The sequence below is a fragment of the Pituophis catenifer genome, unplaced genomic scaffold, assembly GCF_029215685.1.
Source record: "Pituophis catenifer annectens isolate HBS135680 unplaced genomic scaffold, rPitCat1.0.hap2 SCAF_1, whole genome shotgun sequence".
Lineage (NCBI taxonomy): Eukaryota > Metazoa > Chordata > Lepidosauria > Squamata > Colubridae > Pituophis > Pituophis catenifer.
Window position 1 is genome coordinate 40,306,073 of NW_027256881.1, and position 26,456 is coordinate 40,332,528.

Consider the following 26,456-nt stretch of genomic DNA (forward strand, 5'->3'; position numbering starts at 1 on the left):
TTAGCCACCTCCAGTCCAGTGACATCATAACCACCCCAACTATGCCTTCTGCAGAGGCAAACAAATATGAAAGCAAGGCCTTGACTTTGCACATTCATATTCAAGACTAGGGCTTCCATTGCTCTTGGGTGTCTTCAAAAGAGTGACCATTGCATCTGAAAGACAAAGGTCACTCTTTGAAGAACAGCAAAGTTCATATCTTGGACGGGGAGGGGACCACTGGTTTGAGAGCGAGATCAAAGAGGCCATCCATATTACAATTGAATAGCCTTTCTTAAGTGGTGGTGGTGGGGAATATTATACCACCTATGCCCAGTGGTGAAAGCTGAACTGGTTCGCTATCAGTCCGCTAGCTGCGGATGCGCACTGTGCACCAAGCATGCACCGTGCGTGCGCTGCACGCACATGCACAGTATGCACCAAACGGAGGCTTGGGTAAGTAGAACAGCAGGGGGGGGATCAGCTGTGCCGCGCAATTTAGCTTTGCTAGAAAGCAGGATTTCCTGCTTTCTAGCAAAGCTAAACCGGAAGGCTGAGTCAACCTTGAGCCTGGTGAGATTCAAACAGCCAAACTGCAGGCAGCCGGCAGTTAGCAGAAGTAGCCTGCAGTACTGCACTCTAACCACTGCGCCACCGCGGTAACCAGGAAAGGCCTATTTAAATTAAATAATTAAGCGAACTAGGATACTTCATAGACTATCTGAGGTCCACAAAAGCAAAAGTGGGCAGGTAGGCTAGCAAAAAGAAATTCTTGTGAATTAGGAACTTTTCATGGTAGCAAATAAAATCATAATAAAATATACACTCTGTAAGTAAGTCAGACATGTCAACGTTTCTAATGATTTCTTATCATTAACTGGAGGATATCATTTCTAAATGCTTAAGCCTTTCTAATCCAATAGCTACAGCCATTCACAAATAGGTACCAATGATGCATTCCCCAAAGCCAACAGAATAGCAGAGACACTCTAAACCAGGGGTCTCCAACCTTGGCAACTTTAAGCTTTGCTGGCTGAGGAATTTTGGGAGTTGAAGTCCACAAGTCTTAAAGTTGCCAAGATTGGAGACTCCTGTTCTAAACTGTGGCCCCTTGGGGGAACAGGAAGTACAGATCAGTGTGATGCCTGATGTTCAAAAGGTTCATTGCAATAGTAACATGGTGTTTTAACTTTGATTTTTACATACCAGTTGAAGGTATCTGATCATTCCAGCCCTCTATTCACCTAATAAGTGGATTGGTATGCTGAAAAGGTTAGAAGAGGATAGGCAGAGAGCAACTACTTCAGCAGCAGTCATAAACAGCACTGAAAGGAAACAGAAGATGAAGAATGCAAGCAGAGGTATTTTTTCCAGGTTTCCCAGAAAAACAGCTGAATCATAAACCCTTGGATAACTTCCCTCTCTTCCAAACATAGAATAAAAAGACACATACAGAAGAGATTATTATTATTATTATTATTATTATTATTATTATTATTATTATTATTATTATGTTGAAAATGCAGCAAAGAGAAACGTAAGTATACTACAAAGGAAAGGAGAACCAAATATTGTCAGTTTGATAAGCACTAAAAAGCTATAGAAAGAGCCCATGGTGTGATCTGCCAATAGAGTGGGTCTTAAAACTGATCCAGTTTTTTTTTCCCTTGGTCTGAAATATTGTCGTTACCCCCACAAAAGAAACCAGACTTCATTGTTTTGCAGAAGCATCAGCCTCAGACTGGATCCATGACCCCTGAACAAGAAATTACTTCGGTACCCCCAGGTTGTGCCCAAATTATCCCCTTGAGCATCCCCAGTTTAAGAACCAACCACTGCTTCCTTACAAACATATTGTCACTTTAGTTTGAGTAGAAGCAAACATCTTGTTTAAGATATTTATTCCCAATTCATGTCATCAAAGGCAGCACTCTTTGACTTTTTAGATCCTTCACCTGAATCTGTTACATACAATTGAGCTGATTTTTTAAATATATATATATATATTGTCCCTCTTCCTCCACCTTTACTTATTTTTTCTGCCTTTTCATAGCTTATCTGCAACATACACAACCTTGTTTAATAGTCATTTACTCTTCCAAAAACACCATGTCATGTACAGTCCAAAGAGTGGAGTAGAGCACTATTTCTCCCGCTTGACAAATTTATGGTACATGGATTTCAATTGTCAGAATTCCCTAGCCAGCATGATATACCATGTTCAGAACAGAAAACCATGACATTTTAAGATACAAATCTGTCGTACTGTATTGTAACGCTGTCATGCTCTCCTATTTTTCTACTTTCTTAAAAAGCAAAATATCATAGTGCTACTGATGTTCCTTGTTGAGTTAATTTCAATCTATTACCAAAGATCAAAGAAACCGAAGAAATATATGGAATGTTGTTTGCTTGTTTTACAAATTGAAAAAAAAAATTGATATATATAGGGCTAATCAAAAATTCAATATTTTAATCAGGCATAGGTACTGTATTATGTATGAATTAGAATTTTGTTTATTATATTCCATAGCTCATCAGCTTCTTAAAATTTAAACTCAGTGCAACTTCAACTAAATAAAATAAAACGTTTGAAGGATAAAATAAATAAGGTTTATATGAGCTGATTTTCTACAGCATCATCACATTGAAATCAAAAATCAGTGACCATAGACAATCCCCATTACCTTTAATAACAAAAGCTTCGGTTAGCAGACGCAGCTTGTATAAAGGTTTCTTCTCTATTACAAGATCTTCGAGGCCAGCTCTTGCATACATGCTTAAAGTCTCTCTGTAACAGCCTTCAATATAATGAAGCTTTGCAAGGAGCAACATTGCTTCTGTCATAACTTTTGGCTGGAAAATTAAAATGTGCATTAGTAATATAATAAAGCTGTAATTAAACAATGTTTGTTTTGGAAATATTTCCCTGTTCAACATCGCATGGAATCAAGCATTTTGTTAACAAAACCTTAGTGAGCTTTGAGGTACATGGTGAAATATAATGAGTGCAGAATGCAGATCCCTCAGTTAATTTGAAAAATTATAGAGGTTGGACATTCATTTTCTACTGAAATTAATAAGGCAGCTCTTAAGAAGAGGAACATTCTGTCATTACAACAGAGGATCCACATGGTTTCCTGTTATGTGTCAATGGATGGAGCCATCTGAGTTTCTTCCATAAATTTCCAAGAACACTTATCCTATGTGAAGTGGAAGTTTACTAGTGTACTTTGACTGCAGTTTCAAAATTGCTGAAAATATATATTTAGCTTAAAGTTTTGCTCTGCTTTATTTTTTTATCTATATAAAAATATTTATCAAGGGTGGATTCTAATTACCTTTACTACTGGTTTGCAATGGGGCCGCGCGTGCTCTTCTGCGCAAGCGCAGAAGCTTCTGCGCATGTGCAGAAGCATTTTCATGATGTCAGGGTCAGTGGGCGGGGCCTCCCGCCGGTTTTACTACTGGTTCTATAGAACCGGTGCAAATCGGGGGCAACCCACCACTGGTGTGTATGTATTTAAAAGTGAACACATTTCATCTATCCTTTGAAAAGTTATAACACTTCAAACAAGGGAAATTAAACCTTACTCTAATATAATCCTACATCAGCCGCTTTTTACATCCAATTTAATTGCAGCACTAGCTGCATACATTCTAAGTAACCATTGCCCTGTTTTTACCAAGTATACCAGCTTGAGCATCACAGTGCTATAAAGGCCATCAACCTTGACTAAGCAGATGCCCTAGAATCTTCCTAATGCTATATGAATAAGGCCCAGTTTATGCAGTTTATAGCTTTAAGCAATAGAGAGATTTGAAACACACAAAGTGCTTTATTTGTGACAACCAAAAACATTAAAACTTAAGAATACCATTTCTAAATGATTGATCCCCGCGTGATTAGGACAGCTATTTCTCAGTCACATTCACATTCTCCCAACCAAAAATAACCAAGGGCTACTCAATGTTGCCATTTGTAGGAGATCGAATTTGGAAGTTTGCCTCAGAGCATGAAAGTCAGTGCATGGTTAACATAACAACAATAACCACTTCGCTAGTCATTTAAATTAAGTATAAATTAACTCCAAGTGAAAATAAAATGGAAAAGTTGGCAGATTTTTTTCCCATAGTTATGCTAGATCAAATGAATTAGTAACTTATTTCCATACTGGTATCCTCGACTTACAAAAGTTCATTTAGTGACCGTTCAAAGTTACAACAGCACTGAAAAAAGTGACTTATGCACATTTTTCAGTTACGACTGTTGCAGCATGCCCACGGTCATGTGTGTTGTGGTCCGCCAGCAGCCTGCGGAGCTGGCAGTGGAGTCAGACAGTGAGGAGGCTGGGGAGGACAATGGGCCAGTCCTGGAGTCAGAGGAAGGCCTGGACAAGGGCTCTGCATCGGAGGCAGAGATGGGGCCAGGGCCATTTGGGAACGATGCACGGATTCCGGAGCCTCCAGAGGCGGATAGTAGAGAGGTACAGAGGAACAGGAGGAGCCTGTTCCTAGCATGCGAAGAGCTGCCAGAAGGCAAGAGCAGCTAAAGCAAAAAAGATGACTCGGGAGTAAGGCCAGGAGATGATTGGCCCCTCCCAGAAGGCTTAAAAGAGCAGCAATGGCTCTTGAGATCTTTGTAGGAAAGCAACGTTGCTACATTTGTTTCTTGTCGGCGTCTCTTGCTTCTGAACTTCGTGGGGTTTTGCCAAGAAAAGCCTTTGGCAGGGTGCCAAAGAAGACAAAGGTTGGTGATAAGATCAAAGGACTATTTATGAAGAATTTGTTTTCGAATTAATTTATCTAATAAATTAATCTAATAAAATATGTTTGTTTAGGGCTGATTGTGTCTGGTAATAACTACTTGGGCCTAGGTCATAACAACGTAATCAAAAATGCAGATGCTTGGCAACTGACTCACTTTTATGACAGCTGTAGTATCCCGAGGTCAAGTGATCCCCTTTTGCAACCTTCTGACAAGCAAAGTCAATGGAGAAGCCAGATTCACTTCACAGCTGTGTTACTAATTTAACAACTGCAGTGATTCACTTAACAACTGTGGCAAGAAAGGTCATAAAATGGAGTAAAATTCACTTAGCAACTGTCTCACTTAGCAAAAGAATTTTGGGCTCACTTGTGGTCGTAGGTCGAGGACTACCTGTATGAGAAATGTGAAATATTTTATCCAGCTTTCCTTATTTTTGGTTATAACACTTGTATAAAACAGTAACTTTCCCAATTTGTAACGAAAACTCACATTAATGAATTAATGCAGATTTTTAGAAGTCGGGACTTTGACAGAGACACAAAATCCCATCATGCTGAATTAAAGCTATGACTCCCGAATAAACTACCCCATGTGGACTTGTTCAAGTAGCAGGCCAAAGAAGGGGTCTCTTGGTAGATTTCATAACAATAAAGTGTACAGTTAGACTGCTCTGCCCATCATGGTGTCTCATTGTTGTTGTTTTAAAAAGAAAGTCTCTTGTCTCATTAGCGCTGCTAAAATAGATCTATAGAAACATAAGTGGATCTGCAATAAAACATTGTTGGCACTGTTAGAGCTAGAAAAAAAGATGTAGTTGTTTTAATGAGTCAACTGATTTGATTTACTAAAATAGCTACATCCTTTTTCTAGGCTCACATCATTGCTGGGTTGCCCCCGGTTCAGACCGGTTGCAAGAACTGGTAGTAAAACCGGTGGGACGCAGATCATAGGAGATCTGCTCATGTACAGAAGAGCGCGTGCGGGCGTGATGCAAACCGGTAGTAAAGGTAAGTAGAACCCACCCCTGGCTCACATAGCATCCTGAGAAAAGATACAAGAGGTGCTGTGCTCATGTTATCACACATTCCAAAGCACCTTCTCAAAGTTATTTTCAAGAGTCTTAGTAGCTTTAATTTGGAAACCCTGGACTTAGCCACTCATGTCTTCCATCATGACACTCTTTTCTATTCCCCACCACCCCATCCCCCATTATTTCCCTTCCTCCAAGTCAGCAATATTTCATGGCCCTTGTTTGTTTGGTCCTCCATGGCCACCCTTGACATCGGTGTCCCTAAATTGTATCTACACTTCTGCAAACCCTCAAAATACCTGCTAATACCTTCATTTCTTCATGTGGATGATGCCATTCTAGAAGGGTTGGTTTTGGAGGACAGGATTGCCTATTAATTTATATAGTGCTGAAAATTTAATTTAGTAAATCGTAACAAATCCCAACATTCTTTTGAATAAAAACTGCTGCAGAAAGAAAGCAATTATTTCAGATGTTTATAAATGCATCAGGAATGGTATCAGGGAGATAGGTGAGATTAAAGATTCCAACATTTCATTATCTAAACCATTTGATTATACATCATTAGCAGTGTTTGGAATGCTCTTTTTTATTTCTATCTAGAATGCCTACCAGTAATTTCCCTCGATTTAGAATGTCAGTCAAAGACTTTTTGGCGTCACTCAGTTTGGGCTCGGTTTTTTCCATTAATGGCATGGTTTCTTTGATTTTGGCAAGGTTCTCTTTTAAGCACAGCTCCAGCAGTGCCTCCGCAGCTAGTAGATTCTCATAGTCTTCTGCAAGACATAGTCAATGGAATAAAAAATTACACACTGTGTTATGTTCCCATATATAGCAGGATAGAAAGCTAAACATAGAATTTTAACCATTATATAAACATTTCCTTGCATAAGGAAATTTGCCCAGAGTGCAAAAATTGTTTATGCAATAGGAATCCAACTTAAGTGATCAGTTATACATTTATAGACATTTCATAAAAACTTTCTTTTTTAGACATATAAATGAATGTCCTGTGTCATGTATTCTACTTCAGATTTGTAAATACGAACTCTTTAGAGAAATAAACACCAATTTGTTCTGCTGGCTTATTTAAAGAAATGGACAGAATTTGATTCAGTCATGAAAACTTTATTGGAAATAAAATCACAATTATTTATATAAATGTCTTGTTACTATGTTCTAGAAACCTAATCAATAAGATGTTATAAATCCAAATTTTGTTGCAGGCTTCTTTATACTTACATAGTAAATAAGAACTGAACACAAGTGGATTTACTTATCAATATGCATGCATAAAACTGTACTCTAACTTAACCAGCATCTAGAACTGAATCAAAAATCTGTGCAATGTGACTTTCTATGCTTCTCCTCCCCCAAATCCTCATCTTCCAACCTCACAATCTACTCCAGAAAGCATTAAGCAAATACATTTTGAGAGGCATAACTGCCATGTGCCAGTCAAATCAAGATTAAACTATTTATCTCAATAGGCTACACATTCAACTATTAATGCTCTTTAATTTCATATAGTATGTCTGCCCATATCCTGTTTGCCCATGGGGTCTTGTGACAGGTAAAATAATGAGATATTTATAATGGCAGAAAATAAAACTAAAAGATAAAATGTTAATAAAACATTCAAGCCTTAAACCGCAACTAATCATAAGCATGTTCTGAGTTCAAAAACAGCATCTACCAGGCATGTGCAGGGGGAATATCAAAAAATCAAGAGGATGATTGCCACTGCATTATTGATGCTCTTTTTAAACGCATCTTTTTTATAAAAAAACTATATGGTTAATACTGCCTAACAATTTAATATTGAGTATGCCTTGTTTCAACCAGTTATCTGAGCAGAACCCCACTGAAAACAGCACAAATTTTTCTCAAAAAAAATATGGATAATTTTACTCTTGGGCTCTTATTTATGCTTTGCCTCAGATTTTATAAGAGCGACTGCATTGGATATAATGTAAACATGCAGAAAATATGATCTATTACTGGAAAGGACAACAAAGCTTTAACCATGTGATTATATGAGCTCAAACTCCATTTAATATTACAGAAGCATTTTACTGTATTATTTTGACTCTCTAAAGTAGAATATATTCCCAAAGAAACAGCAAAGCTTTCTCATATTCTCGTCCTTTTTTTTTAAAAAAAAAAATGATGTTGCTTTTCTTTTCTCTCCACTTATTTTGTCTCTCATCACCCCTACCCACTCACTGCCACACTTTCTTTTCCCTGGAACAATTGCATATGCAAAACTGATTGAGGAAAATATACATGCTGATAGTGCAACAAGCATGCATTTATGCTTTTGGGTGGAGTCCACAAATTAACTTGAAATTAGTGACACAGCCCCTCTACAGACACAAAATGGCTGTGGTTTGAGGGAAAGGTTTCAAAGTGGGGGGAGGGACATCCAATCTGCTGGTGGGTTCATTCTTCCTTCTATGTTTCACAGACAGTTTTATTTTCTACTGAAAGGTTTCTCTTTAAAATTGAAACTGTATTTTACTTAGCCTCTATCTACATCTTTAACGCTGTTAAAGTTCTCCAAGCCAATACGTGCCTGAAATAGTGAGCCACAAGTCCCAAGATTTTATTTATTTATTATTTATTAATTCAATTTATATGCTGCCTTTCTCAGGTGACTCAGGGCGGCTTACAATGCATAAAAAAAACCCCATTATAAAAACATTTAAAAATTAAAACATTAAAACCCATTCACACCATTCATGGCCAGATCTCACAAGATCACAACAGCGAGATCAATGGTCCCAGGCCTGTCAGAAGAGCCAGGTCTTCACCGTTTTTCGAAAGGCCAATAGGGTGGGGATGGTCCAGACCTCAGGAGGCAACTGGTTCCAGAGAGCTGGGGCAGCCACAGAGAAGGCCCTCCACCGTGGGCCCGCCAGCCGGCATTGTTTAGCTGACGGGACCCGGAGGAGACCAACTCTGTGGGATCTTACCAGTCGCTGGGAGCTATGTGGTAGAAGGCGGTCTCGAAGATAACCTGGCCCTGAGCCATGTAGGGCTTTAAAGGTAATAACCAACACCTTGAATTGTGCCCGGACACCAATAGGGAGCCAGTGCAGCTCGCGGAGAATTGGTGTAATGTGGGTGTACCTAGGTGCACCCCGATAGCTCGCACGGTTGCATTCTGGACCAACTGTAGTCTCCAAACACTTTTCAAGGGTAGCCCCATGTAGAGCGCGTTGCAATAATCTAACCATGAGGTGACAAGGGCATGAGTGACTGTGAGGAGACCCTCCTGATCCAAGTAGGGTCGCAATTGGTGCACCAGGTGAACCTGTGCAAAGGTCCCCCTAGCCACAGCTGTCAGATGTTGCTCTAATCTTAGCTGTGAGTCTAGGAGGACACCCAAATTGCGAGTCCTTTCTGAGGGGGACAATTTCTCCCCCCCCCCCCCCGAGCCAAGATACCTAGCCAACCCATTTTGTAACTGAACATATATAAATACCATCAAGTGTGGAGACTTAATCTACATGATAGACCCATGAGAAGGGGCAAGGCATCCCAATCAGCCTTGATGGCACCATTTGGGCATCTTAAACCCTGGTCTCATTGGATAGTGGGACAACCTTTTTTAGAAGCAGAGAAACCCTTCTTGCATTTTGCCCCCTCCACACTTATTCTAGCCTAAGACGTCCTAGTTGCCTTAATTATTTTATTTATTTATTTATTCACATTTTTCACAGCCACCCAACTCCAAGGGATTCAGTGCTTCCAAAGCCAGTCGTGATGGCTGGCACAGACATAAAGAGCAGCCTGTTCTGAGGTCTTTCTTTTTGCCTTTTCCTGATGCTCATTCTGAGAGGCTGCTTTATCCTTCCAAAGGAGCGCGGATGGTCCGGCCTCACAGAATCAGGCCAGCTGCTCAATAAGGACACCTCTGCGGGCAGCGGGTCAGGAGAAAGGAGGAGGGAGCATTACCGCTCCACCATGAATGAGAATGAATGAGATTTATTCCCAAGGAGAGTAAAATTCACTGGGTTCAATTAAACATCGCCGGGGAGCGCGCCAAGTATATTTCTCTTGAAGACAAGGTCACCCTAGAACTGATTCTCAACAAGGAGCATTGGAGTGTGGTAGAGCAGCCTCCTTCAAGGGCACCGGGCAAAGCTGAGAAAGAGGGAGAGGCAGCCGAGGGAGGCAAATTAGAGTAAAACTGGTACAGGGTGCGGTGGAAGGTGCATTGCCAAGCCTTGGTCCACACTATGTCAGAGTTTCTACCAGCAAGCCATCGCTAAGCCGCAGGCATGGTTTCAAAAGTTGCCGGGTAGAGGATGGGGTGAAGGACTCACACGCCAATCAGCTCCCTCTCCCCCCCCCAAATAAACTGAATCTAAATAATTCTACACCCCACTCCACCCCCAAAAAAAGGGACGCTAAGAGAGACAAACCAACCACACACACACACACAGCCATTAGAGCCAGCCTGTTAAGGATGCGGCTGAGGCAACCCCAGCCCCAGGGGTTGACGAAAAAAAGAGAGGCTGGGTTCGACGGATCATCTGGCAGCCCACCAGTAGCTGACCGCGTGGGAATCTGTCGGAAGGCGCGCCGAGCCAGCTCGGGAGATGAGTTTATGGTTCGTGGCATTGTGCGAACCCAGCACTTTTCAGCGGAGCAAGGAGACCCTGGGTTAAGGGAACTGGGGACGACAACAGGGCTGGGCAGGAAGGGGCGAGCGGACTGACCCTTACAAGGACAGGCGGCCGCCCGCTTCCATGGTTTTTTTTTTGGGGGGGGGGTTTACGGAAGAGCAGGCGGTCACTGGGGAATCCCAACAGTTCAAGCGGCCGGCTTGACTGCCTTACCAGATTTTTGCGGTGCGGCTCCGGCTCCTTTTGCCCCCTTGTGCCGAGGGCTGGACGTCCGCGCCCTCATCTGCGCCACCATGGTGAGCTGCATCTCCCACTGGCAATCCGTCCTGCACCTCTCGATCGCCTCTTCCATTTTCAGGTGAAAATGCGAGCCTTTCGCAGCCATCTTTGCGTGGGTGGGTGTCTCATGTACAACAGGGAAGTCCCGGGCAGGCAGCAGGCAAGCAAACAGCAGCGCGCCTCGGGAAGCGCCGGGTTCCCCTCCCCTCCCTTCCCTTCTCTTCCCCTCCCCTAGCTAGCATGAGCGAGCTTTCAATTTCTCTTGTACACGCTGGGAAAGGGAAGCCCGGGTTTCTTCAACCTCTTGGTGCCAAAAAAAAAACAAACACCCCTTTGAGATTAGTTACGACCATTCATCAGTTGGCTCCGGCATTCCGACGGAAAATATTTGGCAACGTTTGGAAAACGCGCTGGGCTGAAGGAACAAAAGCGGGGAAGTGGTGCTGCAGTAGAAGTGACTTCAACGACCTTCCGTCGGAAGCGCACACGGTCTGTTTACTACTGTATTTGTAGGCCTCTACTACAAATCAGGATCAGTAGTTAAAGGAAGTCGCTATTTTTCCTCTATTCGCTTTCCAGATAAGTACTAGGCACTTTGAGTACAAGGCATGGTCTGGAAGTTAAGGGTTAGAGGGAAGAAGTACAGTTGCCAGGGTATGTTACCAGAAGGGCTTCCTTTGCTATGTGATCTGGGTCCTTGGGTCTTATTCTTCCCCCCCAAAAATGTTCTACACCTCCAACTTCCTTTTTTTATGTTGGCTGTGCTTGATCTGTCAGAGATCTCTTATCAACCTTGGGGACTCTGAGCTTCAAAATGACACAATAATGTTTTTTTAAAAAATATTTCTTTAATTCCACTATTATTTTTTATGAATAATTCATGGCAGCAAACATATCTAATTCAGTTTCCTCCTCTCATTTTCTCCACAACAACCCTGTGAGGTAGGTTGGTCTGAGAGAGAGTGACAATCCCAGCTGACTTTCATGCCTAAGGTGGAAGTAGAACTCACACTTTCTTGGTTTTCAGCCTGGTGCCTTAACGACTAGACCACACAGACACTAGTGCAGGGGTCTCCGACCTTAGCAACTTTAAGACATGTGGGCTTCAACTCCCAAAATTCTGGGAGTTGAAGTCCACAGGTCTTAAAGTTGCCAAGGTCGGAGACCCCTGCACTAGTGTTTATTAACTTAGGTTTAGCATGTCATATCCTTTAGCCAATAGGTATGTGTGTCAGGATTTACATTTATGGGAAATTAAAATTCACAAATATAAGCTTATAGTTGTTTCTTTTGAAGAAGAAATGGGGCTTCATTTGTTTAAAGGAGTTGTGAAATATGAAACATTCCATCGGGAAGGCATATCCCATTTGATTTAATGCCTATCTTCTACATTCAGTCGTATATAACCCATTTTTAAGAACATTTTTTACATGTAAAATTGGCTTTAATTTAGTTTTTAAATAATACAAATTATCAGTTTACATGTGTATGTGTATTTATTTCTTATACTTATATGCCGCCCTTCTCCCAAAAGACTCGGGGCGGCTCACAGAAATTAAAACAATGAAAACAATAAAAATAGCTACAAAAACAATCAATTAAAATCTCTCAATTAAAATCACCCATCAGATCAGCAAATTTGTTGGAAAAGCCATGTCTTCAGGTCATGGCGGAAAGAGCGGAGGTCAGGGGCCGTCCGGACCCCCGTGGGTAACCCATTCCAGAGGGTCGGTGCGTCCACAGAGAACGCCCTCATCCTGGGCGCCACCAGCTGACATTGTCTGGCCGATGTGTACAATGACAATAAAGTTATTTATTATTATTATTGTGCTGTTGATAATTTCTGAGATTCTAGCATCAATCAAAATGAAATGTAACTTTTTTTCCCTCTTCTGAAGCATTAAAGTAAATAATCATTTGACACTTTTAAGGCATTGGCAAAGAATAACTGTTGATTACATTCCATTGGGAAGGGGCTAGAATGAATCTTTTGACTCCTGTTGACTACATGAATGAAATTTGCCTGGAAACAACGTGGAAGTTTCTTTCCTTTGGAATATCTTTTTAATTTTCCAAATGAGCCTATAGATCTGGGATTTCCTTGTGACCAAGTACTAATTGAGAGTCAATTTGGTGTATTGCGGTGGGTGAAGAACCAGGCCAGAACTGGGAGATTATGAGTTCTAGTCCCACTTTAAGCACAAAGTCAACTAGGTGACTTTGGGCCAGTCACTCTCTCTCTCACCCCTAGGAAGGAGGCAATAGCAGGCCATTTCTGAAATATTGCCAAGAAAACTAAATAGACTTGTCTAGGGTTTTGCCATGAGTCAACATTGACTCAAAGGCACAAGATAAATAAATAAATACTAACCAGATCTTACTCTACTTAGCCTTTTATTTGACAATTCAACCGTCAGTTAAGCACTGTTAGTCATAAATCAGCTGCTTCTTTATTATTACATACAATCATCCTATAATGTCCTGCCATTTTAAATAAACCTGTTCATTACCTAGAGCAGTAATTCTAAAAGTATGATCTACAAAGCATCAGTGGTCAATAGAAGTCCCCATTTATGGGCCACATGTGCACAGCAATCCACTGGCAAGAACTGTTTGCCTCCTAAGCCCTATGCACACTGATAGCACATGTGTGGTCTGTCTTCCCTCTTGTGTGCTGAAAATTAGCTGTGCCATATTGAACTGAGATCTGAATGGCTAGGAAAGCAGCCACTTTCTAATGATTCTATGCAACCTGTTTGTTTACTCATTTATTGATGTACATACAGGTCTAACAGGTCACTTGAAAGAGGTGCCAATCTACTGCTTAAAAGATTGTGGTGTAACTATTATTGCTAAAGTAGTTCCATGATCTCCAGAGGCTGTAACCAGAAACCAAATGATTGAACTCCCTGCCCTACCCACCTGCCTCCTCCCATTCTTGCTCCAGTCTGCGGTGGAGGACCATTTGGTCCTGACAGCAAGAAAATGTATCAATTACAGCATCTTAAATTGACCCACAATAAATATTTAGGATGCTACTGCTTATTAGCTACATTACCAAGCTTGTGCAGATAAAAGAATATTAGCAGTGGTGAAATCCAAATTTTTTTATTACCGGTTCTGTGGGCATGGCTTGGTGGGCGTGGTGTGGTGTGGTGTGGCTTGGTGGGTGTGGCAGGGGAAGGATATTGCAAAATCCCCATTCCCTCCCCACTCCTGGGGAAAGGATAGTGCAAAATCTCCATTCCCACCCCACTCTGAGGCCAGCCAGAGGTGGTATTTGCCGGTTCTCCAAACTACTCACCATTTCCACTACCGGTTCTCAACCTGCTGGATTTCACCCCTGAATATTATGGGTGAAAAGTATGGTATACTTTTGTACTGCCTCACAAATAGAGCAACATGTTCATACCGGTGTAATATAATAATGTTATATACATTATGCATATGGGAATGCATATATGTATATAACATTATATACATATATACATATCGGGCGGGTGCTGTTCTGATGGAGGCTCATTCAATCTCATTTTACACATGTTGTGCATTGATAATAAAGGTTTTATTTGATTTGAAGGAGAAAACATTGTCTGGATGTCCCCTAGGGGAAAGATATAGTTTGAATAGATCTTTTTTTTTTTCTGAACACATAACAGTTGAAATTGTCTGCATAGGATTTAAGTATAATAATAGTTTTCTTGATCTTAATTGCAAAGTTTAGACAAATCAATGTCTAATCTACAGAGTTCTGGCAACAAAACATCTTCCCATTGAATCAGCCCCTCCCGTTGTTGTTTATGGACATCCAGCAGCTCTGTCTTGCTAGTTTATGCTTGTTCCTCCCCATCCAGACCCTCACAACTTCCAGCTGCAATTTCAAGATACTATAGCTCCTAGCTGATATGTCACCACCGACCAATATATGACTTCATATATTGTAGCTTCATATAGATATTAAATAATGTGGGAGAGGTCTACCCCCTATGGCATCCCTCAGCTGGAGCAGCTGAGGCTTGATGGCTCATCCCCTATCGCTGGAACTATGGGCTCAGAAGAGCAGAATCATCATGAAATGATACCTCTCACTTCCAAACCATGCAGGCAATTCCAAAAGTATACCATGATTAATGGTAATTAAGATGTCAAGTAAGACTCAGGGGGTCCATTTCCTCCATCTACTGTGCCATAATCACATAGAAACACCAAATAATGCATCTTCTCTAGAATCCTCTGGTTGAAATACTGGCACCTTTGCAGATCAAAAGGGGAAGGCTGAAGACAAAGCAAATTTGACAAATGCAACCGGTTCAGAGAAGACTTCTTCACAGAGAGGTTGCACTAGTACCTCTTTCAAGATGGCTGATATAGGCTCTTTCTCATCAAAGATTCATTTATGCCAAGAGTGTCAAACTCAATTTCATTGAGGGCCGCATCAGCCTTGGGGCGCCAGGTGGCCGTGGCCGGGCTGGAGTGGTCGTGGCCGGGCTGGCCTCCTGCAACCCTCTGCTCCATTTTTGCTGGCACAGGGCTGCAGGGCGCTGTCCCATCTGAAAACAGAGCCTGGGATGGCCAGTCGCAGTCCTCCCAAGCTCCATTTTCACTGGCAGAGGCACCGCAGGCCAATCTTTCACTGTTTCCAGGACAGCCCCACAGGCCAGATCTAAGCACCCCTTCAGTTTGACACCCCTGATTTATGCCCTATTAGTATGCTTGTCACAGACGCCAGGAGGAGCATGGGTTCAACCCACAAATGACAAGTTCATGGACTCTGCATTTCCTCAGATTCTACAAATGCAAACAAAGCAAGGAGTCATGCAAAGTATCTCCTAGCTCATCTCGCTTGATTTTGGCCAACTGTTTTCCAAACCAAAGCAGACAGAAGGAACTTTATCCTTGAGGAAAGCCATAAAACAATCTGGTAGCCAACAGTCTCTTGCCCCACTTGTCCTTGCATATAAAGGATGTATTTTGAACAAAAATATAGGACAGGGATTCACAGGTTCAGTAATCAGGGAAAAAAAACCTTTGCCATTCTTATTGTCACAGAATAGGCTCAAATACGAATTCATTAAAATATGAATGTTTTTTGGAACTCTGTATAAACTATTGTAATGTATTGATTTAAGAACTATGGATTAATCAAGCACGGGCATAGCAAAAACGATGTGTTTGCTACAATGGAAAGACTACCATTCCATATTTGTAATCAAAACGTCACCGTATTGATCAAATGGAAAGATTAATATTCCATAGGGTCAAGTTTTATATAAAAACTGAACTGGTATAACAATATGCTTCTTTCTTCTTTTCATCTGTTAATATTTGTGTTCCTTTTTTTCTACTTGTTTTCCATCTTTGTATGTTAGGGTCCTAAAATGAATGCAGTTAATATTTTGAAAATGAGCAGGGATACCAGAGGAGGGCTGCAAAAAAATCAGAACCACCATCACAGCGCAGCAAAAAAGCCGGGAATACGAATTATTTGCTTTCGGGTTTTGTTTGGTTTTTTCCCTGCACTGTTGCTGCGGTCCTCGTATCATCGCTCTTTTGTCTACCTGGGGTAAATTTCACAACAAACCAGATCTTGCACCCAGCTCATAAATACTATACTATTAATTCAGCGTTTCCCATCTGGAGCTTCAGTGCCGTTGCCTCTCAGTAAAGAACCAGGCTGAGCAAAAAGATTTCCCATTGCGAGAAATCGAAACAATCTTAATTCACAAGAACAGCAACAGCGCGGAAACCCAAGTACAGCTCGCTGAAGGAGGCGTCATTAGCGCAGCCCTAGCAATTGGCTAGGAAATTCTTCCCTATGACGACTACAAAAAAAAACTGCCCGGCGTATCAGCGCACGCGGGCGGGGACCAGAGGCTCTCCCTCCGAAAGCTCCCTGTCGTCTAGACTGAGAGGAATAAAGCCACGTCATAAAACGAGAGGGGGCGTGGTCTCTGCGGACATACCTGATTCCTTACGCGCACACCCTTTCGGGGGGGGGGGGGGAGTGGTGTGTGTTTTTTTTTCTCACCACACGTAAAATATCAAAGAAAGTAGCCAATCGCCGAGGAGGAGGCGTGGAACTATTGACGTATTGAAGGTCAGAGGTGGCATGAGTGGTGGGGAATGGTGGCCGAGAAGGCTCAAGTTCTGTGAGTGTTGCTGCTCTTCCCGGCCGGATAGTGTCACCTTAAGGGCAGAATTGCTGGGAAGAGGTGCGGGGGCGCAGGTGTTTCGGGACGAGCGTCGTAGCCGGGATCTCACGGTGGCCAGAAGACGGTGGTTGCCTTGTGCCGGCGGGGGTCTGTATGCCGCCTACTTTCCCGTCCGGTCCTAATCTCACCGTTGCTTGCAAGTCAAGCAGTTGGAGCCGTTAATCATCTTCTGGTAGTGGGGAGATCCTTCGAAGGGCAAATCCTGCAGTCCTCCTTATAGTTGCCTATAAGGTTAATTTTGGAACAGGTATACACACAACTTCGTGGCTGCAAGTTGCAGCCGCAGTTAAATAGCTTTTGAAGTAGTGTTTGTTTATTTTCAATTGGAAAAGGGGACAGAATATTCTTTCTAATGTTGGGCAAAAAGTTATAAACAACATTTTTCAAGCACTCCCGGAATACGTTGCTGTTTTGTTTTGTTTTTTACAGTCTGCTCATTCGAATACGTCCAGCTGCTTGATTTTATGTGATTTTACATTATCTCGGGAAATTTGCAAGGTGCATTGAGATGACGATTTGCCTTAGAAAGCTGAGACATAAATGCTTGATACTGCGAAGTTTTAAAATGAGGCAGGTCCCTTGCTTAAGATGAAGTTCCTTTTCTTGTCTTGAATTCCTAGAATGACAGAATAGGAGAATGATAATAATAAGCAATAATAACTGCTTAAGAGTTCGCCCAGTTGGTTAAAAAACAGCTTTCCATTTATTATTTTGTTATGTTATTGTATCAAATGGTATCTGAATTCTAACATTTATTTGGAGGAATGTAAGTTCAAACATTTTTGAAGTCAATATGGATACTTTTTCATAATACATAGTTCTGTCTGCTTCCAAGATTGATACCATATTTGCCATTCAGCTTTTGCAGAGGCTCTAGGAAAAAGCTTTACAAATGCAACATTGTGTTATGTCTAGTAAAACTGGATACTTTTTCATAATATTATGGTAAGGGTCTAATTGTTTGCAAGATTGGTAACATTTAGTTAACAGTTGTTTGAGAGGCTCAGGGAATAAGGTTTACAACTACAGTATGGTGTTATGTTCAGTTAAACTCTTACATATAAGGAAACTGATTGCAAAATTTGTCTCATATAGTTGCAAGATAAAGTCAATGAATTAGCTGTTTTAGAAAATTGTTGTGATTCCAAACTTAAAGGCTTATTGACATGACTTCCAAAAGTACAACTCAAAGTTCAGTACATAGCGATATTGTTTGATAGGTAGAGATGGCTGGTGCATATTCAATAGGTGGGGTTGAGTAGAAAAAAAAAATAGTTGTACTTGGTTTCATCTTAAGAGTTATGAAATAATTGCATCAGCCAAATGTACACATAATGTTAAAAAGTCATATGTGGCGGAGTAATTTGTTGTAGCTATTCATCTATCTTTAGTTGATTTGTTTAAAGGCATTATTGTACCTATTTTAAAAATTTCTGGCCACATTAAATTGTAATATATGTGAATAAGAATGACAATAACTTGAAATACCTAGTATTTCAACCTATTATTCTTATTCACATATAAAAAAGGAAAAATGAAAGATAAAGTTTTGAGGTGCATTTTTGGTGCTTATGGTAAGGATGTATAGTGTTCTTTTCTTGTAGAAGCAGTGGAGTTTATGCTTGAGAGATTTAGACCATCATAAAAGCAGTGTTTGAAGATATGCAGCAGACTTAATTTTATGTTTAAAGTATTACATTATAAATTGTATTATAATTTTTTTTCTAGAATATGGCTGTTATGGTACATCCAAGGATTCATAGCATAGATTTTCTCTGCTGTATTATCCTTGCTACCTCCATTATCTCTTTAGCAGAGGATCACATGGATGGAAGCCATCACCCTAACGTGCGTCTTGATAAGAACATGGTACAAGACAAAGAGTATGTGTTCCATAAATTGGCATTTTATATAATTCAGTTTTATCTCTTTATTCTTCCATTATAGATAGAGTTGTGAACTGCAGAGCAAGTACAGGCAATATATAATCTATGAATTAATGTGGAAATCTTTAAGGTTACAACTAATATACTTGAAAAGTTAACAACTGGAATTTAAGTGGACAGCTTTTTTAATGACAGCTTCTTTGATGACAGAATTGCAGAACTCAAGGCCTGGTCATTAACAGAACAATTTAGTTTAGGCCTTTAGTTTTCTCCCTAAATTAAAGAACAATTTAACCAGATTTCAAAACGAATGGAAAGGGGCACTTAATTTTTTTTCATTCATTTTGAAATCTGGTTAAATTGTACTTTAATTTGGGGAGAAAACTAAAGGCCTTTTGGCTAACAGCAAGTGCAGTATCTGTACAGTTAGAATCATGAAAATTATTCTTAAAGAGTCAGCAGATGTATGTACATTTAACTTAGGCTATTCTTTTATCACTTTGGAGTTGTCTGGTCCAATTATTGCTTCAAGGAGTACGTACTTTGATTTTAAGAGCTGGATCTGGAATAAAACTCAATGCAGTCCTCATCTAGCGTCAGCTTATCCTCTTCAGCCTGAATGCTCACCAGATGTGCAGACCAACTCCCAGAGTTCTAGTATGGTTAATGCTGGGAATTTTGGGACCTGAAGTCTACTTCTTTAGAATGCTAAAACATTAATGAAGTTGTCACTTTGGAGTGCAACAGGTATGAAAAAGGGAAATACCAGGCTAGGAAAAAGACTGGAAATAAAAATGTCAGCTGACATTGTAATTATCTTACCCAAATCTATGATATGGAATACTGTGTACAATTTTGGTCTTTGCATTTGAGAAAGGGCACAATAACTCTAGAGAAAGAGAAGCAAAATAATCAGAAAGCCCTGAGGAATTTTTTTCTAGATTTTTGAGGACTCCTTAGGGAAAAAAAGACTATTGAGGGAATTAAGGTGTATAAAATAATGAATGGGAGAGAAAATGGAGGGGGAGTGTTTTCTAGTGAAGGGATTACTCAGTGAAGCTGATAGAAAAAATGTTTAAAACAAAGAAAGGGAAATCCTTCACATACTACATAATTAACTAATTGAATTCATTACACCACACGTTGATAGCCATTAACTTAATTAGCTTGAAAAAGGGATTGCATATATATTCATAGAATACATTTCTGTCAAAATCTATTCTTCAAGACCAACATTATCCCCAAGTATGCCTTGAGATACTAGTTGCAAAGGAATAATGGGAGGGAAAAATCTCAATATTTTCTGCTTGTGAACACTCCTGAGAGTGGATTAAGATGGGCGTTGGCCCAATCTAGTAGGACAGTTCTTATGTTCTTAGAATAAATACTGCACTTTATGCACAATGAGGTATGACTCACTGTGTTGCATAATTGAGGCAATTGTGTCTTATTAAATAACGTTGAAACTGGACAAGCACAATATGTTGAATTATCTTGTTGTGTGTATCTGTATGGAAGTTTTGACAGCTGCTGTGTATTTATCTTATAGCCACATCATGGAACATTTAGATGGTGTCGTTGACAAACCAGAAGCTGAGATGTCACCACAAGAATTGCAGCTTCATTATTTCAAAATGCATGATTACGATGGTAACAACTTGCTTGATGGTCTTGAACTTGCCACTGCAATATCACATGTACACAGACAGGTACGTATTAGTTTGTCTGAACAGGGAATTTGATGGGCCTCTCAGCAGTCCTTGGAAAAATGTATTATTTGTGTATTTCATATAGGTAGGTAGGTAGGTAGGTAGGTAGATAGGTAGATAGATAGATAGATACTGTAGATAGATAGATAGATAGATAGATAGATAGATAGATAGATAGATAGATAGATAGATAGATAGATAGATAGATGATAGATAGATAGATACTGTAGATAGATACTGTAGATAGATAGATAGATAGATAGATAGATAGATAGATAGATAGATAGATAGATAGATAGATAGATAGATAGATAGAATGAATGACATGTTATTAAATACTGCTTCAAAGTAAAAATATACTTTTGGCATTGTGTTTAGGGAAGATTTTTCTCTAGCAGAACTAAGAGTTTTATAAATTGGAAAACTCTGAAATAGCTTTAAGAAACTATTTAAAAAGCTTTAAGAAGCTTTATGAGCAAAAAAAAACCCATAGCATTATTCTGAGAAAATTAAAATTAAATACAGGTAGTCCTCACCTTACGACCACAAATGTGACCAAAATTTCTGTTGCTAAGCAAGACAGTTGTTAAGTGAGATTTGCCCCGCTTTGTGATCTTTTTTGCCACAGTTGTTAAGTGACTTGCTGCAGTTGTTAAGTGAATTGTGTGGTCCTTAAGCGAATCTGTTTTTCCCCATTGATTTCAGAAACCAGCTGGGAAAGTTATAAATGGTGATCACATGACCCCAGGACGGTGTAACTTTGATCACATTTGCCAAGTGTCTGAATTTTGATCACGTGTCCATGGGGATGCTGCACCAGTCATGTGAAAACTGGTCAAAGGTCACTTGTTTCAATACCATTGTAACTTCAAATAGTCACTAAATGAATGGTTATACATTGAGGATTACCCGTAGAGAACTGTACCTTCTGAGTTTTGATTTGCCAGACCCATTCAAACCTTTCACTCTCTAGCAATATAATTATCAAGAAGCAAGTACTAAAGAGAGGCTCCAAGCCAACTCCTTGGTAGAACTCATCTGTTGTTTTTCCTTTCTAGGGTGATGGCGAACACGTTCAGACAATAAAAGAAGATGAACTAATTAACTTGATAGATGGTGTTTTGCGCGATGATGATAAGAATAATGATGGATATATTGACTATGCTGAATTTGCCAAGTCAATGGAATAAGAACTATCTTCAGTTTTCATGTGCCCAGTTCAATGTGATTCTTATTATAAATTAGTAGGTGTGTTCTGCCTTTGAGCTGCGAAGTTAATAGTAGGCTGGTACATGTCGCCATTGGAATGGCTATACTTGTATGTGTTACATATTGGGAAGTAAAAATAATGGAATGTAATGGAAACTGTTGTCTGCTGTGATATGGATAACAAACCCACATTGAGCAATATAATGTGTTGCCCTTGTCAGCAGATTATTTGGCAGTCGTCAGCCATTTGCCTTATAAGGCAAAACCTATACTTTAATCAATATTTATATGTGTGTTTTTTTCACTCTCCCTACAGACTTAAGTAGATAGGAAACCAGAAAAAGTTACCATTCTTTGAGTATCTGTAGAAGATAATAAAAAAGTGAAGTACTAAGTGAAATATTCATTAAAATCATTGTGAACATAAATGTGTGTCTCGGTGGTCTTCCCTTGTATCAGTATTTGTCTGCATTTTAATCTACCCATTTGGGTATATTTGTTAACGGTATTTCTGAAAATGTAGATTAAATGCCAGTGTTCACCTGTATCCTTTACCAAAACCTGTACCAATACTAGCTAACTAAATTTTTGTAACCGTAAGGGGAAAAAGCTGCCTTGTTAAGATTTCTACCAGTGTACCTTAACACCAATTCTTAGTGTTAAGTATGAATGATTATTTTGTCTTAAAATTAACTCTTTGAAGAGAGTGGTTAAATACTTGAATGGTTTACTTATTTACAAAGATTCTGGAGCTTTCAGCAATCTTTGGTCCTATACCATTCCGTAATACCCTGTAGATTTAAAATAATGTAACTCTCTATATGTCTGCCTCATTTTATAAATTTAATTGGTTAAATAATGTGTACGTTCCAAACTGTTGTATTTCACAAGATGAAAACTCATAGGGCATTCTCGAAATTGTATAGAGATCTATTTTCTGTAAAGAAATATTCTTATATTCTGTAATAATTGCATTTTGTTAATTATGTAATAAAATCTATCATATGATTGCAACATCTAAATTACATGATGGGACAGACTTTTGTTTTTTATTTATGCTAAAAAAATCTTCACAAGATATGATATTTCGGGTTTAGAAAAATACAGGCATCTTGCAATATATTTTATCTTGGTTTAATGAGTTTTGCAATTCCAACAAGCTAAGCTGGGTTTGTACTGCAGTTTTGATTTACTGCTTAGCATGTGTGAGCCTTTCCAGGTTTTTTTCATTCAATGAAATGTGGTAAATGAAGCAATAACATAGCCCAATGCAGAGGTGTCTACAAGGAGATCAAAACAGGCAAGATGATGTTCACACCAGGGCAATCCAAGCCCCACATGTTTCGGTGTACAAAGAAGTATGGCTTCTATTTCTTGTTTCTGGATGTATGTGATGGATCTTTTATCATTTTCCCCACAATACATTATTTTGTTGATAACAATGCATTCCTGTTGTGTTTTTCTACAATTTGTGGCAGGAAATACAGGAGAACTGTATTATGAATCTTAATATTGGCTTTATGTAGTTTAAAATAAAGACATTTCTCCCAAATCCCACTCTGAAATCATAAAACCACCCATTTTGTGTGATTGCCTCATCCATTTTGTGCAATTGCTCCATCCATTGCAGCCCTCAGCTCCTCTAAAATGTTTGGGGTAGTGCTCACCCCACAAAAAAGATGCACAGCCATGATTTCAAGTAAGGGTGAGCAATTATTTTTCTATATAGGGGCCCAGGACAATTCCAGGTCATTTGTAGAAGAAGCTAAAACTAGCAGCCCTTCTTGCCCATTGGACTTTTCTTGTCAGAGGTCTGAACTAATTGTTTGTAGAAGACTTTCAAAATTAGGCCAAGGGCCATAGATCACTGAAGCTTGGGAAGGCAGTAGGACTACTGTATGTTTAAGTAGCTGTTTTAAAAAAACGAATGCAGAAAAGGAATGAAGTAACTTTTTGCTTATTTTGCAATTACGTGGGGCTCTCTATTCTGATTTAGCATCTGCATGAAGCCACTGGATGAAGTCATCTGTAAGCATGGAGTTAAGTATCATTAGTTTGCTGATAACACTCAATTACATGTTTTTTACTTTGAGCCAACCAAGTGAAGTTACAGGTGTTTAGGAAAGGTATAAACACCAAGGATGTAGGCCAGGGATGTCAAACGCATGTCGTCACAGCGGCATCACATAACGTATCGGGGATTTTTTTCCCCTTCGCTAAAACAGGTGTGGGCGTGGCCAGCGAGTGACGCATCCGGTCCGTGGGCCGTGAGTTTGACAGCCCTAATGCAGGTAAAGAAAATGAGATAGGATTTCAGTGTGTTCATAGAAGAAACAAGCTAGAAAAGTACGCTTGTTGCGTACTTAACCTTTTTATCTTCATTTTCAAATTTAATACATATTTCAGTATGATAGCTTTTGCCCAATTTATCCCTTCTATAGTCTATATTCTCCCTTATTGTCTGTTTTAGACACAACAATTTGTGGGACCAGCTGAAATTATTTCTGTTGTAGTAGTAGAAAATGAGCGTAACAAAACAGTGAATGTCACTACTTTTTGTTGTTGTTGAGGCTTGGTGTGTTGTTATATGAAGGCATACATTGTGATTTGTAATCAATAGATTATATCTTAGCTTGATGTGAGAGCCCAGCCAATTGTGGATTCATAAAACAATAACTTAGCATGATGCAGAAACCCAGCCTCACACTCCTGAAGGCCAAAAAGAAGTTTGTAGGTTCAAGTCTAAGCATGCGTATTTTCCAGTGAGACAGACGGGGACAGAAAGACTATTTAATTACAATTTATTAGAATATTTTGATAAAAGGGATTCCTCTCATCCATCTTACATTCCCTTTTACAGTTAAGACATTAAAAAAAGGCAAGAGAAAGGATGATTGGACAGGACAAAAATAACTTCCCCTTTGCATAAGAAATCAGTTACACATAGTCAAACATGATTTGCATCCCATAGTACCACACACGTTCATTAAAATGAAATCTGGTGATAGAAGGGATGTAAATGTTAAGATGTTAATAAGAAACAAAGGTCGGAGTTCATGAAGGGACAGACCAGACACCAATTAATGCTAACAAGGTTCCTCTTATCAGGAGACATTCTCCAGATATCCCTTCCTATAGATTTATCTTTTCAGTTTATAAATGTTAGAAGCTATCAATCAATCCATACAGCAATAGGATAAAAGGGTTTCCTACATTCCCGTCTGTAATGATTTGATAAACCTTTATCACCATTTTAAGAGAGAAAAATAAATCAAATTAAAATACAAAGTAACTATGTTAGTTAATAAGTATAACAATATTACAAAAAGTGCAACTGGTCCTCACTCCTCAGAGTATTGAGTAGCTGGACTAGATTTTAAACAGAATTGGGTAGGTGCTCTGAGGTTGGTTGCTTTCTTGCAGTCGTTTCATTACCAAACTAGGTAACATCATCAATGCCAGAATTAGCATAAATTTTAGGGTAGCACTTTTACCTAATTTGATAAGGAAAAGTAGGCAAGTAAACAACCAACCTTAGAGAGCACCAAGGACCCCCTCAGTTCAACTTACAAATATCCTCTTATATTGGTAAATACATTCTATCTCCACTAGATGGCAGAAGAGACCCACATTTGCTACTGTTAAGATTTTTGGGGTTCAAAAGGCCTTTTCTATTCCTGTTCCAAGATCCTAGGCTCACAAGCTTCTACCATAATATTACAACAAATATTGTAATATTACAATATTTACCGCAATCTAAAAACTCTCGACCTTTATTTTACTATAAATGTATTGATGTCAGGAAAAAAAATATCAAACATCCCATGCAAATCATCACATAATACATCCCATTTTCATTAATTTATTGATTCTGTCATTTAAGAGGACCAGACTCTTCAAAATCTCCTGTCTTTGCCAAGACCACTAGATGAAGCCAAACATTTGTCTTTCCTCCAAGAGACTTGAGTTATGACATGCCAAAGATTTGGGTTTAATATATGAGATTCCCTTCCTCCCTCTTTTCCTTCAATCTTTTTTCAAACTCCTTGTCCAAGTTTCCACATTTGCTCTTCATTCCTAATTCCTAATTTGTTGAAAAATGATCCTGGTACTATATATGAGCCAGACAAGATCATGACCCAGCTCAATAAGAGAGAGTGGAAACTTGGACAAAGTGAATAAAAATGCCTTGGTGACATTTTGTGAAATTATTATTTTAGATAAACCCTTTCAATTATTACTATGCACAGATTATTATTTTTCCATATAACATTTGACAGGCATCCATCACTTCAGAAAGTAATACATGTCAGTTATACAAATTTTACCCAATCTTGCAGTAGGTTACAATGACCATCTTCTTCTGCTAACTGCTACAGCTACATGAAAGGTATCTGAATGAGAAGCGAAATGTCTTCAGAGAAAAAACAGAAAGTTGCCTCTTGATAAAAGCACCTTTGGGACATTTATGCTATTGTTTCATCATCTAGAATTCCTCTGTAAACCAAGGGGAATGTTCAACAAGCAAAAAGAGGCTTCTTAAACGTAAAACCTGTGCAAAGCCACAGCTGCCCTCCCATTTCAACTGACAGAAACTTCAACTGGACCATGCACCAATCTTCAGAAATATCTTCAAGATCTGTACAAAGTCCAGCCAGGTCCACTAGATGTCTGGAGTGGACCACTTCAATTGCCTTCTTGCACTGAAACACTTCAAGGCAACCAAAAAGTGATCTCACTGGGACAA

The 26,456-nt window shown here is 39.5% G+C and overlaps 2 protein-coding genes across 5 annotated transcripts in view; one reads left to right on the forward strand and one right to left on the reverse strand.

Annotated features, from left to right (window-relative positions):
* Nucleotides 1-10,804, reverse strand: part of TTC7A (tetratricopeptide repeat domain 7A) — a 177,769-nt gene extending 166,965 nt beyond the window's left edge. The window contains exons 1-3 of the mRNA XM_070932340.1: nt 10,628-10,804; nt 6,393-6,556; nt 2,667-2,835 (exon numbers count right to left, since the gene is read on the reverse strand). Coding sequence (XP_070788441.1) covers nt 2,667-2,835; nt 6,393-6,556; nt 10,628-10,799 — 505 coding nt within the window. The 5' untranslated portion in view covers nt 10,800-10,804. The remainder of the gene's footprint in view (nt 1-2,666; nt 2,836-6,392; nt 6,557-10,627) is intronic.
* MCFD2 (multiple coagulation factor deficiency 2, ER cargo receptor complex subunit) lies at nt 10,761-22,736 on the forward strand. 4 transcript variants are annotated; one of them, XM_070932344.1, is made up of 4 exons: nt 10,761-10,772; nt 18,719-18,788; nt 20,341-20,500; nt 21,559-22,736. In XM_070932344.1, exons 2-4 carry the CDS (start codon nt 18,730-18,732, stop codon nt 21,688-21,690), a joined length of 351 nt encoding a protein of 116 aa, XP_070788445.1. In that variant the 5' UTR covers nt 10,761-10,772; nt 18,719-18,729; the 3' UTR covers nt 21,691-22,736. The 4 variants fall into 4 exon arrangements, with proteins under 4 accessions (XP_070788445.1, XP_070788443.1, XP_070788442.1 ...); XM_070932342.1 differs by lacking the exon at nt 10,761-10,772 and adding an exon at nt 16,791-16,842 and having other exon boundaries at nt 18,634-18,788; XM_070932341.1 differs by lacking the exon at nt 10,761-10,772 and adding an exon at nt 16,808-17,152 and having other exon boundaries at nt 18,634-18,788.
* The last annotated feature ends 3,720 nt before the right edge of the window (nt 22,737-26,456 follow it).

What these genes read in the sequence shown, in the direction of transcription:
- MCFD2 (XM_070932342.1), top strand. Translation starts at nt 18,637, where the DNA reads ATGGCTGTTATGGTACATCCAAGGATTCATAGCATAGATTTTCTCTGC. An exon ending in AACATGGTACAAGACAAAGA is followed by an intron (nt 18,789 to 20,340) that starts GTATGTGTTCCA and finishes TTTATCTTATAG; the next exon opens with CCACATCATGGAACATTTAG. An exon ending in TATCACATGTACACAGACAG is followed by an intron (nt 20,501 to 21,558) that starts GTACGTATTAGT and finishes TTTCCTTTCTAG; the next exon opens with GGTGATGGCGAACACGTTCA.